Here is a 14,654-nt window from a genome sequence, read left to right on the forward strand (position 1 = left end):
TTATGTTAACATGTTCTTAAATTCAAATTTAACTGTTTTATATTTGTTAAAAGCCAGATAAATATTTTAAAAAAAGACGTAATGATTTGATTATAAATATTGTTTATGATTATAACCATACAGTAGGTTTTCTCGTCATTTAGAAGAGTTTATCTTTTTATTTTATTTAAAAACGGTAAATATGAACCGTACCGAGAATTTTAGGGTTGTAGTTAAATTCAAAACCGGCGATAAAAGGGACGAGACGAAATTTTACATTTACCTCGATTTGGAGGCGTTAACCAAAGTGAAACACGTGGAAAAGCACATAGCAACTTTGTTCAAGCTAAAGAACAGAATGAGGCTGTACATCAACGATGTTTACCTCCCACGTGGAGAAACCGTTCAGATAATAATGCCGGGGGATGTCTTGACGTACGTATGAATTTATTAAAGATTTTTTTTAAACCTCGATTACTTCTCAAAACATCATATTGTGTCAATGTTATATATTACACAGGGCGGGCGACCAGGACCCGAGGGGTTAAAAGCCTGGGTAGGCCCGTACCCCATCAATGTGTCAATGTTAGATGATTAAATAAACTTGGGAACAGTTCTGCAGATTTTATTGTCGAAGTCTGCAAGTATAGTCCTGATAGCATGTTGTCGCTGAAATTGTCTCTCAGACGTGCATATCCTCCATTACGGCAAGTTACAATTTTGGAGAGAAGGTCGAACCACAATATGCAGATGACGAAGATCGAGTAATGGCCACCATCTTAGGTCTCATCGCAGGGCAGGACCTTTCCTCAGGACCAGCTGTTTTGCAGGGTTCCATCTACTTGGTTGCGACTCTTGTCAATTCAGGACCGTATTGACTTCTTGTCCAGGAGAGCATAAACTCTGTAAACCACTGCTAGAGTGGCAAGAGATCAAACCGCATTACAATATTTTTTTCATAAAAACAATTAAAATTCATTGGGCTGTGACAGTATATGAAGTCAGATCCGCAAGTGTGGTAAATAAAAGTTGCCCTGACCACTGTGGTTCCCTTAGACCATATTGACTTTCTATCTTAGAGGAGAATTTTGCCCCTATAAACCACTCGATGTTGTCGGCAAGAGGATCAGACCACTTTACAATCTTTTTTTCATAAAAACAATTAAAATTCATTGGGTTGTGACAAGATATGAAGCCAGAACTGTTAGTGTGGCAAATAAAAGTTGCCCTAATCACTCGGCCACTGTGGTTCCCTTAGACCATATTGGTTTTCTATTTTACAGGAGGGCTTAGCTTCTATAAACCACTCGATGTTGTCGGCAAGAGGATCAGACAACTTTAAAATATTTTTTTTTTTTTCATAAAAACAATTAAAATTCATTGGGTTGTGACAAGATATGAAGCAAGAACCGCTAGTGTGGGAAAATACAAATCACCCTAACCACTCAACCATTGTGGTTCCTTTGGACCATATTGACTTTCTATCTTACAGGAGAGCTTAGTTTCTATAAACCACTATATGTTGTGGACAAGAGATCAAACCACTTTACAATATTTTTTAAATAAAATCTATTAAAATTCATTGGGTTGTGATAGGATATGAATGCAGCACTGTGGTTCCCTTAGACCATATTGGTTTTCTATTTTACAGGAGGGCTTAGCTTCTATAAACCACTCGATGTTGTCAGCAAGAGGATCAGACCACTTTACAATATTTTTTTTTCATAAAAACAATTAAAATTCATTGGGTTGTGACAAGATATGAACCCAGTATCGCTAGTGAGGCACATACAAGTCGCCATAGCCATTCGACCATTGTGGTTCCCCTAGACCATATTGACTTTCTAACTTACAGGAGGGCTTAGCCTCTATAAACCACTGGATGTTGTCGGCAAGAGATCAAGCCACTCTGAAATATTTTTTTCATAAAAACAATTAAAATTCGTAGGGTTGTCATAGGATATCAACCCAGAACTGTTAGTGTGGCAAATACAATTCATCCTAACCACTCGACCATTGTGGTTCCTTTGGAACATATTGGTCGTATAGGAGTTTGGACTAAGTCTATATTTGAGTTTAATACAGGCCTCTAATAACGAGTTGAAGTATGGACTCCTTTTGCCATGGACCCTCTTTCTTTATACTGCCTTAATAATAAACGTATGCACTCATAGACAACTTGAAAATATATGCCTCTACGTTAATGTTTAAAACATTTAAAAAGTTAGTAAGGTAAAGTTTATTTAGACTACTTTCTGCTATTTGATCATCTTTGCAGAGTATAGTTGAATAAATGTATCATTATCGTGCGGACATAAAACAATATTAGTAGTATTTAGGTTAAATAATGGATTAATTAGTGGATTTAGTTGGTCACTAATAAGCTAATATTTCATTAGGCTACTCCTAGTACTGGTTTAAAGTTTGTACAAAGGATAAACTGGAAGAATAATAAATGATTTCTATACGTGAGCAATGGTTTAAAAAAAAACCTTTAATGTTGTACAACTGAGTCATAATTTTGTTTCAGGGTGTATCCACCCCACCCTTTACTGGAGTGTGAAAGTTGTTATAAAGCGAGAGAGTTAGGGTCTGTCAAAGAAAATAAAACTGTCGAGGAAACCCAACAGGAAAAACTCGACAAAATGGATCTTGAAGTCTCAGTTGATGAATCGTTAGAACAGGTCCTTGGAGAATTGAAATCGAAGTATCAAGAATTAAAAAATTGCAGCGAAGGCAAAAGCGAAGAGCAGAAAGAGGATTTGGCTCTTTTTGAACCCGAGAGAAAGAAACGGAGACGGTGTAGAAGGAGGAAAGTTAAAGACGATAAAGACAAACTTAATCCAGAAATGAATATTTCTCCTCAGCCAGTTGTCCCTGTTAGACCAATATCGCCTAAAGGAAATGGAATGCACATACGATTTGAAGAGGAATCACATACCAATGGGATCGGTAAGTTTAAAAAAAATAGATTTTACATTATTTTTATTCTCAATTTTAATAATTTATTTCAAAGACGAGACAGAAAAACCCGAAATAACAACAAACGTCACTCAATTGGACAGTAAAGCCAGTCCAGACCCAGTAGAAAAAAACTGCATAGAAGATTGGAAACAAAATCTTCTAAATCTTGCAAAAAATGGGAAAAATAAATTTTTTAGGTCAAAAGAACAGAATACGTTGTCCAATGGAGATAGCAATGGCGATATGACTGAAATTACAAATGAAAAAGAGACAGAAAAAATAACAAATGGACAGCCGAATGGAAATAATAAATTAAAAAATATTGATATCGTAAATTGTCCCATTGTTGACAACTTTAATCCATATGATTTAATAATTTTTAAGGTAAATAAACATTTTTAATGTCAATTATATCAGTTAATGCTTTATATTATTTCTAGAAATTGAAACTCGACGAGAATTACTGCCCTATTGAATCAAACCACATACTAGGGCAGATTATCGAAATTTCTAAGGATACGCTTACAATAGATATACAAGGTATTGTTGAATTTTATAGAAAATTCATTATTAATTGTACAATTGATGTTACAGAGGGAGCTGAAGAATTGGCCCCTCCACAGGGAAAATTTTATTTAGAAGAATCCACCCATGAAAACCCAGAAGTGGATACTATTGTTGAATTGCAAAAGTCAGAATTGTTAGAAATTCGTTTGGTACCAAAGTGAAACTTTTTCCTATTAATTATTATTTAATATGTATTATAATTTTCTTTTTTACAATTGTATCTTTGTATTGTCCATTTTGTTTTCCAAATTAAAATAATACAGGTTCCCAAGATAAATAATATATTTCATAGAAGTCATCTACGCTTCTATCTAAAGCAATGTTCCCCATCTTTTTTGTGCAACTTAGACATTTTCAAATCCCTTCTGCCCCACCATTCAACCCCAATATACATTATCTGTAATATTAAAATGCTCACTGAATAAAGTTAAAAATACTGGGAAAATCATTATAAAGAAAAAGATAAAACTTAGTAAGCAAATTTTTTTAAGCGCCGAAAACCACGTTCTCCATCTAGGACATTGGAACGGATATGAGTGTTGAAATAATTTATTAACTATTTCATTTGTGTAATATTGTAATATTCATAATGTACATTGTAATATTCTTCAATTTTTAAAATAAGTTACATTCCTTTAACGCACCAATATCAAGAGACTGCGATCAAATGTGATAAAAATGGATCAGTAAGAAACTTTTTTCTTTTTTAATTTTTTTTTTAATTTATTAAAAAAAATTATAAATAGCACTGGTGGACGCTACAGAGTTTATTGGAACACAACACTTGATATTGAAGTTCAAAGTACTTTTAAAAAGAACTTCTGGCAGATCCAAATTATACTTCATCGCAAAATAGTTGACATTTTGCACTTTAACAGGTTCATCGTCGAAAAATATTTTCCAGAAATTACTTAATATCCAGGAAAAGCTTAATAAAAAAAAAAAAAATCAATTTCAATGAAATTTGATTTTCTCGAAAAGAGAAAAAAACTCCCATAGATTTGGTTGAAGTTTCCAAATTAAAAAAAAAAAATCAGATAAAATGTTGTCCTTATTTAAATTATAATCTTAGAAAGTAATACAATGCTCGGAATTTATTTCAAACTATTCATTTCCCTTCACCTTACAGATCAGTTATATTTATAATTAATTAATAATTATATTAATAATTAATATTATTTCATGTAAAATATTGCTGTTTTGCTCAGTAGGAAAATCATCTCTCGCATTGATCTCGTTTATCAAATTTTATGTGATTAAATAGGTTTGTCTCATAAATTTCATTTAACATTAAAATTATACATGCAATAATACAAAAAGTATACGGATTATAAATTGCACAGTATTGTTTATATATAAAAATCGAAACACCACATCTTATTTTGAATTTATTGCTTCGTACATTTGGAGTAAATTTTTTTTTTAAAGATTGTTCAAAATAGAAACCTATGAAAAAAATTTAGTTTAAAAAAAACTTGAATATCGCATAGACCTTAAAAAAACTAAATGCTTTCATTTTGACCATTTCTTAGACTAATATCAATTTGTAATGACATTAATTAAGGTTGATATGATAAATTGATATGAGTCTAAGAAATGAGAAAATATAACCCACATCAACCCACCACTGAATATGGTGTAATCCAAAACTCAGTCTGACTCACCAAACCATCAAGGAAAGGAAGAACAGGATGATCGGTGATGACAAAAATACTTGTACTAGTCTAGATCAGTGTTTCCTAACTTGGGGCAGATTTGAGTTTAAGGAGGGCAATTTTTAGAACTCGTTTTAATTTTTAGTCAACTGCCCAATGTGTCAAACTTCCAAATAATTAAATTAATTATTTTTATAATTTAATAATATTAAGATATTATTCTAATTTTTTATCTTTAATCACTAATTTATAATGAATTTCTTACAGTATTTACCATTATAATATTTACTTGTTTTATAATTCCCGCTTTTCGCACGTTCAAATTGAGCGCCATTAAAAAACCACTTTCTCATTGGAACGTCGTTGGCGGGGGGAGGTATCGGCGGGTTCACTTTTGCATTCATGTCGAGAGACGTGGTTGTAGAAATCCTTCAACCTGATGATGAGCTAAGGGCTCGAAATCCGGATCGCCGTTCAAAAACAACTTATTGTGAGTAGGAACTATCTTTTTTTTTTTTTAAAAAAACCTCAAATCGGCCCCAAGTTGGGAAACACTGATCTAGACTATTACAAGTATTTTTGTCATCACCGATAATCCTGTTCTAACTTTCCTCGATGGTTCGGTGGGTCAGACAGTTTTGAATTTCACCATATTCAGTGGTGGGTTATATTTTCTCATTTCTTAGACTCATATCAATTTACCATATCAACCTTAAAACGAATGTCATTACAAATTGATATGATTCTAAGAAATGGTCAAAATGAAAGCATTTAGTTTTTTTAAGGTTATGCGATATTCAATTTTTTTTAACTAAATTTTTTCATCGGTTTCTAATTTGTGTTTAACAAATTTTCATGTTGTTATGATAAATAAATGTAAAATAAAACCATTGGTCAAACCGTGTGCTATAGGCATCTCCAAAAGGCCTTCGAGATATCTTTTGTGTTGTGGCACTTAAGTAACTGTAAAACGCTTATTGACAGTGAAAAAAAAAATGGCACTGCATAGGACAAGACGTGGTTTTTGTGAATTTCAGACATTCTGAGACAATCAGTGATGATGGCAGAAATTTGATTCGATACCTGAAATGTATAAATGCATATGGTTGCATTTCATGGCTTTCCTCATATTGCTTTTACCATCTAGAATGTATTTATATGTATGTATTTAAATGTATGTCAGTGGGTGAATGAGTAAGTTTTGGGAGAATAGAGGACCCAAAGACCCACCAAACTAGGTTAGTAATTTTATTGAAAATGAATGTATTTATGATGCATGATAGCTTGAGAAGGTGAGTATCGACTAATTAGTTTCTTAAAAAGAATAATTATGTTTAGAGTGAAAGGGCAGAAGACCTGACATACTATCAAATACCCTCTGATTGGGTCTGTACATGTTATGATTGTATTTATTAGATGGAATGTTTATGTACACAGGTGGGTTTGTGGTGCAATATATGTCCTCACCAACCTGGGTTAGTTATATGTATTTTTTTATGTTGGCTATGGGCAAGTAACCAGCATAAAACCCCAGTGCATCTCTAATTTTTAATTGTATATATAGTATGAAAATTTCTAGTTAGTATGAATGTATTTATTAGCGAGAGTGAGTTTGTAGGAAATAGACTACCTCACAGAACCCACCAACTAGGCTATTTTATCGACCCAATTTTATGGTGTCACAACCCGATGATTCATGTATGCAATGTACCACAATTTTCCCTTAATAATTTAGTCTTTTTTTGTTATTTATTGAGCCAATTTTCTTATATTTCTACACCCTTCAGGTTTTTAGTAATCGTTTTTTCTACTGGGTGGTGTGCTGTCAGTTTTGATTAATGGCCTTATAAACTGTGCTTATAACTCATGGATAGTTTATAATTTAATTGAATATTTATAATAATTGAAGTTGTAAAGTTTGAAGTTTTTTCAATAATTCATAATAATTGAAGTTTATAATTTAATTGAATCACAACCTTCTATGCAGTCATATTTCTGCATCTGCACTTATGTAAGAGTAAGAAAGGAAGAATTTGATATAATCAACTGAAATTTTAAAATTTTAATATAATTTATTTTGTACAAATTTGAGACCTTACAAACTAAAAAACCTTAAGTATCAAACAACATGTATTATTTTACAAATTAATTTTTTCACTTACACATGAACCCAGTAATCAATGGATCTTCAGTATGTTTTAGTCAAAAACAAGTGACAGAAAAAATAAATTATTTACTAAAACTTAAGTATAACTTTTGTTAAAATTAAACTAATTACTGGTGCATATTTGACAGTACGAGAGTAAAATTGCCTTATAAAAAATAATAAAATCTGCATATTGGCAAGAAAGTTTTCAGTCGTTTAGACAATTAGACATTTTTGTTTTCTATGAATTTACATAAATATATTTTGTTGCTTTGGTTCCGAGACTAGTAACAAGAAAGTGCACTTACAAGTTAAATTAAAACGATTAAAAATAAATTTGTTACCATTTTTTAATTATTTTCAACTTATGGACATAGGTAAAAGAACGCGTGGTAGGCTTTTTTTTCTTAGGCGAGACATTCTGCGGTGACCATGTATAATGAGGCGGACTGTTGACATGCCCGTCTGTGCTGTTTTTGTTCCAAGAGCCAAGCGGGATTTTCCTTTTTGGATTTCTCTCTTCCCCCCTTTCCTATAATATCATTAATATTTAGAATAAATTAAAACCGATTAAATCCAAAAACTTACATGGTTGGTGAGAAGACTTAGCATTTCCGCGTTATACGGGTACATAGTGCCTACTCTTCGTCTTATCTTGGGAGGGCTCTCATCGGGATCGAGCGGGATCTCCATCGGGATGACACCTGTCAGTTCTGCTTCAGCTATGCAGAGTTTTTTTAGCTCATTGCACTTCTCTTTTATTTTCACTTCTAAATTTTCTTTCTGTGACTGGAGCTTTAGCAGAATTTCTTCACGACCTGTTTCATCTAAGTCTGTAACAATTTGTAAAATTAATATTGAGAAAAATACATTTTCAAATAGTTTAAATTAAGATTAGAGCTTAACAAGCATAAATTTAATAACATTTTGTCTATTTTGTAATGAAATTCTTTTTTAAACCCATCCACCACCCACCGTTTATCAGACTGCAATAAAACTCTAACTGTGCACTAAAAAAAAGGGCGAATGGGGAAAAAATGACTAAAGGCTTGGTCAAACATGAGACACTGTCCATCACCGTCTCTGTAGAAAGAGGAGCACTTGTGATTTTCTACAAGGTTCGCGCGAACCGGAAGAGAGGCAGAAAAATTAATAGATCTTGTGCGAGTGTTTATATACATGCAGGATGCTCATCATCCTGACCACTAAAATTATGATTGTTTTTAAGAAAATTCAATAAAACACTGGAAAAATAAACAATACAATTTATTTGATCACTAAATGATTTTCGGGTGTTTTGTTGAATTTTCTCTGAAACCATCCTAATTAATTTTTTAAATTAAAACTCATGAACTTTTTATTTTCGTTTAATTCGGTTTATATTAAAATAAGTATGTTTATTTATTTATGAGCAATAAACTATTTCATTTTTATTTTAGAATGATTTCAAGAAAGAGAAAGGACATTTAAAACACAAAAAATAATTGAAATATTGACATAATAAAAATTGACAATAATAAAAATAATAACAAACAGTACAATTTACCAAATACAAAAATAATATAATATATTTGGGATTTGAAAAAAAAAAAAAAAAGAAAATATGATTCAATAATTATGTATACATATATGTATACAACAATAATCAACCAACACATCCGGTATAGATACACATATACACTAACATATAATTGTTGTAATTAATAAAACCATAAAAATACATATAGTTTGAAATAAACAACAAAATACGAGTGTCCAGTTTTTGTCTCTGTACATGTATGTCTCTGTATTAACATTGCTCACTTTTTTTTTAAAATTTATTTCAATTAAATGAAAAAATTTAAATGAAAAACAATGAATTCAAGTAGAGAACTGTTTATTTAAAGAAAAAGTTGAAAAAAAATTAAAGAAAAATTTCAATTGATTATTTTTATAATCTAGACTTGATTGAGATGAAAAAGTTAGTGTCATGAGTGGGATTCGAACCCTATTACTAATTTAAATAAATAAATAGGTTAATTATGACTGCTAAACATAGAAGGATTAATTAAAGAAAAAAGTTTTTCCAATATTAATAAATAAGCTTTCAAATAATAAGGCCTAATATAAAACAAGTTTCTTATATAAACAGAAAAAAGAAGCACAACAATTACTATTTGTTTATTACCAATAACTGTTTATGTATTATACAAGATCAGCGGATTGGACTTAATTTAAGAAATCACACAATAAACTCTTGACAGACTGTTTTTATACTGGTTTGCCTCGACTTGTCCGCATTCTGTCTGGTTACCCTATTCCACAGTGGATTGCAGTCATTCCGTCTCCTGTTTGACCAAGCCTTAACTCTCTCCTAGAGTCCTTTCCCCTATCAAGGAGACTCGACGAGGAGGTTAAGAGAATTTGATTTGCAAATTTGAAAATTTTTACCTTAGTGGTTTTTCTCTTTACTTGTATTTTCTTCACTATTTATTTTCTTAACTACAATACATTAAGTCAATTTGGTTCTTAACGTTAATTATCAATTGTAGGAGGGGAACCAGTTTGTACTAATCTTTCTATGGTTAAAAAGGACGAATCATGTCCTTAAGTAAATCCATTATTAAAAATTTCTATTTTCTTTTATCCGACTAACAATATATTGGTGAATTTAATTAAAATTAATAGAATAAGAATAAATTAAAAATATTCCAATTCAATTTTGAGCAGTTTACTTTAGTGTTTTGGCTGTCCAGAGTAAGGTCGCCCAAGTTGCAGTCCAGCCAGTGAATAAAGTTTATTTTTAAGCTATTATCGTAAAGATCATTTTATTAGTACATATATTCAAAATACAACCATAAACATTCAAATTATTCTTTTTATAGTGCAAAGGTGCTAAAAAATATTTTAAAAAACAATGATTTGCAGGGAAATATAAACAAGTTAAGTGAATGTCTACATACCTCCCATTTTCATTAGGCGTGATGAAACACTGTAAATCATTTATTTTTATACCCACTAATAAAATAAATTTGATAGGAAAACTGGAAATTTGTCCGTTTTTAAATAATTGTTATTTCACAACGACCAGGTCTTTGAAAAGCGTCTGCCGATTTCAACAAAGCATAACCGGAATGTTTTGAAGTGTTGCCGACTCCCCACTTTCACTATAGAACCTGCCCTTTTTCCAAACATGTCGCCTCAATAGAAATAAATCTTCAAAAATGACGTAGTTATGGTTAAATATTCACCGATGAACAAAATAAACGTACCACCCTTAAATTTTAACATATTTTAGGTTTATTCATATTTAGCATATAAAAAATAGGCTCGGTTATAAAAATAAGACATTTAAAAAGAAAATGTTTATTACGTAGAAATATGTAGTATTTTGTGACCGATTTTTATCGTAATTTTTATTATTTTTATATCGTATACGATTTTTATCGTAATTAATCGTAATTTTTATCGTGTCAACGTTTCGATCTTTATTGAGATAATCTTCAGGGCCTGAGATTTACAACCATTTTTTAGATTGTACAAATAAATTTAAGATGTGAAATTGTACAATGATGTTCGCATTGTAGAAATTTTAGGTTTATTCGAAATATTTGTACTTGCTCAAAGTGTGTGTTTTCTGTGCAGATGTGTCACGGGTTGTGTGTCATATTGAGAGTGTGTGGGGAAGGAACTAGAGAGAGAAATTTATTTTTCTGTGAGGAGAGCTTCTTAGAGTAGAGATGGCAATCTTTAATCTATATATCAATATATCGGAAAACCGTAGTCATTTTGGGGTGGTTAGGGATGGCAACACTGTACAAGACTTTACTAAGACCAATATGGCCATATGGAGTGGAACTGTGGAGTACTTTCAAGCCTACCAATATCCAGCGAATCCTGTCCTTCCAATCGAAAGACCTTAGACAAATTGTCAAAGCTTCTTATTATGTCACTAACCTCACTATCCACAAAGACTTCAACATTCCTTTTATCAACGAACTGTTCCGGTCCAGATTACAAACCTTCCACACCAAACTTTCGAACCATCCTAACCATACTGCTTGAGCCCTCTCCACCCATTCCCATCCTGACAACCCACCACGTCGTCTCTACCGACGGTGTCCTCGGCACCTCCTTGACACCTAGTCATACACATAGAGTGCCAGCAATGGCTGGTTTCTCAAATCATGTGCTGGTATTAGTGCTAGTGTTGTGCTGTGTGATTCATTAATCATGTAATTTGTATAGTATAAGATGATGTATCCAATTTAAAAAAGATATTTGATCGTTATCCAACTATTATGTATTAGGCTATATGTTTTCCAGATTCGTGGGAAACAACCCTGTCAACACACTTCAACGTTATTTATTTGACCAACTGTGCAATCATTGCAGGATTAGGTATCTCTTGTTTGTGCGGAACGTCACGTCCCTCCCGTCTAGGCTATGTCACCTTCGACCAACTGCTTAATTATTACTGAATTATGTTTTCCAGATCGGTAGGGGACGTCACGTTGTTCCTGTCCGAGTTATAGCCTTTTTTGTGTGGTAGTTTAAACTAATTTTTTATTGTTCTTATTTTAACCTATTCTAAGGCGGGGACCCGCTAACCTAAGGTTGTCACAATTTCACCAACTTGCATTTACCTTAGCATAGTTGCCTACCTTTAAAGTAAAAAATAAGGATACCTATAACCTGAAAAGGTTTATCTAAAGCATATCATGTTTATCAAGTCTTTTATCAATTACAAATCTTAACTCTTTTATTTTGAAAGTTGGTTCTTAATTTGTTATAAATTAAGGACTTTGTGGATACTTTATGTTATGAAAGATTTTTGAAAGTATTTTTATATTATAACCAGAATTTCAAATTATTTTACCTTCCTTTCCTGGGATCTTCTTAATATTTCTTTGTTCATATGAACCAACATATCAGGGAAAGAAAAGACTTAAGTAATTTTATTATAAAATTTATTCACAAAATGTTGTCAAATCCTCAACATACATACAAACGTAAATCGAACAACGATATTTGGCACTACCGTATATGGCTATGTCTCCTATTAACAATACTACTTTGTGTTTAACAAACTCGTTCATTCAACGATCATCCATTCTACAAAATTAACAAGTTATATTTACACTGGAGAAACCTAGTATACACAAATCAATATGTACATTTCATTTAATATGGCAAATACACAGACGATTGAGCACAATCATGAGAGAAAATCAGTCACAGAGGTATTGTACTTTAAAATATATTTATAATATTTACAGTCCCTGAAAGGATCAAAAACGCCTGATCCGAGGTTAATTTAAACGTATTCTTCAGAAGGTTTCGCAGAACCGTTTGGCAGCCTAAGGGATGACGACACCCGTCCGTTGGTTTCAGGCAGTTCTGCGATATCCTTAAAAACGCCTACGATGCTTTCGAAATTTGGCCCCCAGTTTAGAAGGTAGTCTAAGCCGATGACGCCCGGGGAGCCGTTTCGAGGGCGGTACGGCGGATGGGAATCGTCGTCGGATGCGACCAACGTGCTCAAAGACCCACGAAACGAAGAGTCGATGTCGTACCCGGGTTTTCTAGTCTTTTCGTTCGATACGCTAGCGTTGTCGTATTCGATTTCCGAACAGGTGAACGAATCGTTTCCACTTTCGTCGGTGGTGGTCGTCGTGGTTGATCCATCGCCGTCGTGCTGGTCGCTGGACCTGTGCAGATGAAGCGGTGGTCCGTTTGGCGGCGCTCCGCTCGAACTGGACACGGCGTCCAGTGTGCTTACTAAGCTGGACGTCCTACCTCTCGAGCTCAGCCTGTTGATCTCCTCCGCGGTGAGGCCGACTTCACCTCCGCTTCCGCCTGTACCTCCGACTCCTGAGCCCGGCCCTCCGCCGGCCACCCCCGGGGTCTTCCTGCTCGCCGAACTCTGCCCGCTAAGTTGGGACATCACGGGGCTGTTGAGGCTACGCTCCGAATTGCTGTGAAGCACATCCTTCCCCACACCTCCTGAGGAGGATGTCGCAGCTAGCAATGCAGACTGCAAGGGTTTCCCACTTATATCCTACAACAATAAACAGTATTATGTGTCTGGTCAGATGATCAAATGGCTATTATATTTTCTCTTCTTCAACGATATATCACCTAGGAAAAATTAATAAAACACACCTGAAGAGTCAGTATCCTCGGCATTTGTTGGGAGAGTTCGGAGCTAGGGCTCAGCCTCGCCAAGGGCGTACTTTGGTGTTGAAGTTGTATTTTAGAAGGCGAGTCCACCCTCGATACAGGCGGTGGAGGCAGGACCGACCTAGAAGGGAAATGGGGCGAGTGCCTGTGATGCGGCGGCGTCGATACTGTATGCTTGTGGAAAACAGGCGCTCCCGGAGGTAGATGTGGAGGAGTGGATTTGTACTTTCTAAGATTTCTACTCCCTTCTCGATAGCCTGAAACAAAACAAAAATCTTGAATATTTAATAAACCATGTGAAATTGAGGGGTAAGCAAGGAAAATACCTTTGTAGTGATATACAATGTCTATGTCTGAAGGAGCTATTGAACTAGAATTTTCTAAGTCGTAATGCTCCGGCATGTCAGAGTCCATTACGGCATCATGGGAATGGTGAGAAAGAGGCAAGGGTGGATGGTGATCGTCTCTAGGGGGTGGTGATTTGCTTACGACCTCTCTTTCTATTATATCTGGTCTTTGTGTCCTCTGCTGATGATCAGAAATGGCGTCTTGATCTTTGTATCTGAAACATTTCGCGTTTAGCGCGGTTCCGGCATTAAATAATGCATGTATAATTACTTTTTGGATATTAATTCTGGACCGACGAGATGGTGGCCGACGCCGCGGATCACGTCGCCGTTTTCTGTTATGAAACTGGTGACTGCACCTTCTTGCATGGAACCGGAACGGTCACACGGTAGACCTCCGACGCCTCCTCCTGTACCTCTCAGAGATCCGCCTCCGTTGGATTTCATAACGCCGGATTTCTCTTTGGCCTGTCGCCTCAGTCGGAAGACGACGAACGACGCCAAAATGGCGATGAATAAAATGACGAAAAATACCAAAATTAGAGAAATCCCGATTGACAGAGGGTCAGTGGTGACTGCTGCGCCAATCCCGAGTGGTCCGGAGCATCCTGCTTCCACCTTTCCGTGGATTATCACTTCTGAGAATATACTTCCGGAACCGTTAAGAGGTTGGATTTCATCATTTATGGTGAAATTGGCTAGACAACCTATGAAACCTATAAAACAAACATACAAATAAAATCTAATATTAAGAGCACTATAAATAGTTGGCCCTCGGAAGATCTGACTCTTAGAACAGGATTATGGAAAGACCATGCGAAGTTGACACACGAA

The 14,654-nt window shown here is 34.3% G+C and overlaps 3 protein-coding genes across 3 annotated transcripts in view; 1 reads left to right on the forward strand and 2 right to left on the reverse strand.

Annotated features, from left to right (window-relative positions):
- The first annotated feature begins 107 nt into the window (after nucleotides 1-107).
- LOC106668021 lies at nucleotides 108-3,725 on the forward strand. Its single transcript, XM_014396401.2, has 5 exons — nucleotides 108-414; nucleotides 2,510-2,931; nucleotides 2,996-3,327; nucleotides 3,384-3,483; nucleotides 3,538-3,725. Exons 1-5 carry the CDS (start codon nucleotides 182-184, stop codon nucleotides 3,669-3,671), a joined length of 1,221 nt encoding a protein of 406 aa, XP_014251887.1. The 5' UTR covers nucleotides 108-181; the 3' UTR covers nucleotides 3,672-3,725.
- Nucleotides 3,726-7,643: 3,918 nt separating this feature from the next.
- On the reverse strand, nucleotides 7,644-10,462 carry LOC106668005 (FERM domain-containing protein 4A-like). Its single transcript, XM_014396366.1, has 3 exons — nucleotides 10,254-10,462; nucleotides 7,900-8,144; nucleotides 7,644-7,843 (listed from the first exon to the last, which is right to left on the reverse strand). The coding sequence occupies exons 1-3, from the start codon at nucleotides 10,291-10,293 to the stop codon at nucleotides 7,652-7,654; spliced, it is 477 nt and encodes a 158-aa protein (XP_014251852.1). The 5' UTR covers nucleotides 10,294-10,462; the 3' UTR covers nucleotides 7,644-7,651.
- Nucleotides 10,463-12,243: 1,781 nt separating this feature from the next.
- LOC106668015 (cadherin-related tumor suppressor) overlaps nucleotides 12,244-14,654 on the reverse strand; it is a 300,741-nt gene continuing 298,330 nt past the window's right edge. Inside the window, exons 16-19 of the mRNA XM_014396378.2 lie at nucleotides 14,092-14,536; nucleotides 13,800-14,035; nucleotides 13,456-13,730; nucleotides 12,244-13,351 (exon numbers count right to left, since the gene is read on the reverse strand). Of these exons, the coding sequence (XP_014251864.1) occupies nucleotides 12,608-13,351; nucleotides 13,456-13,730; nucleotides 13,800-14,035; nucleotides 14,092-14,536 (1,700 nt within the window). The 3' untranslated portion in view covers nucleotides 12,244-12,607. The remainder of the gene's footprint in view (nucleotides 13,352-13,455; nucleotides 13,731-13,799; nucleotides 14,036-14,091; nucleotides 14,537-14,654) is intronic.

This window comes from Cimex lectularius, unplaced genomic scaffold, assembly GCF_000648675.2.
Source record: "Cimex lectularius strain Harlan isolate CLEC.00 unplaced genomic scaffold, Clec_2.1 scaffold88, whole genome shotgun sequence".
NCBI lineage: Eukaryota > Metazoa > Arthropoda > Insecta > Hemiptera > Cimicidae > Cimex > Cimex lectularius.

Coding starts and splice junctions, on each gene's coding strand:
- LOC106668021 (XM_014396401.2), top strand. CDS start 182: ATGAACCGTACCGAGAATTTTAGGGTTGTAGTTAAATTCAAAACCGGC. Junction 2,932..2,995: donor ATCACATACCAATGGGATCG/GTAAGTTTAAAA, acceptor TTTATTTCAAAG/ACGAGACAGAAAAACCCGAA. Junction 3,484..3,537: donor GCTTACAATAGATATACAAG/GTATTGTTGAAT, acceptor TTGATGTTACAG/AGGGAGCTGAAGAATTGGCC.
- LOC106668005 (XM_014396366.1), bottom strand. CDS start 10,293: ATGATTTACAGTGTTTCATCACGCCTAATGAAAATGGGAG. Junction 8,145..10,253: donor ACGCCTAATGAAAATGGGAG/GTATGTAGACAT, acceptor AAATTGTTACAG/ACTTAGATGAAACAGGTCGT. Junction 7,844..7,899: donor TAAGTCTTCTCACCAACCAT/GTAAGTTTTTGG, acceptor ATGATATTATAG/GAAAGGGGGGAAGAGAGAAA.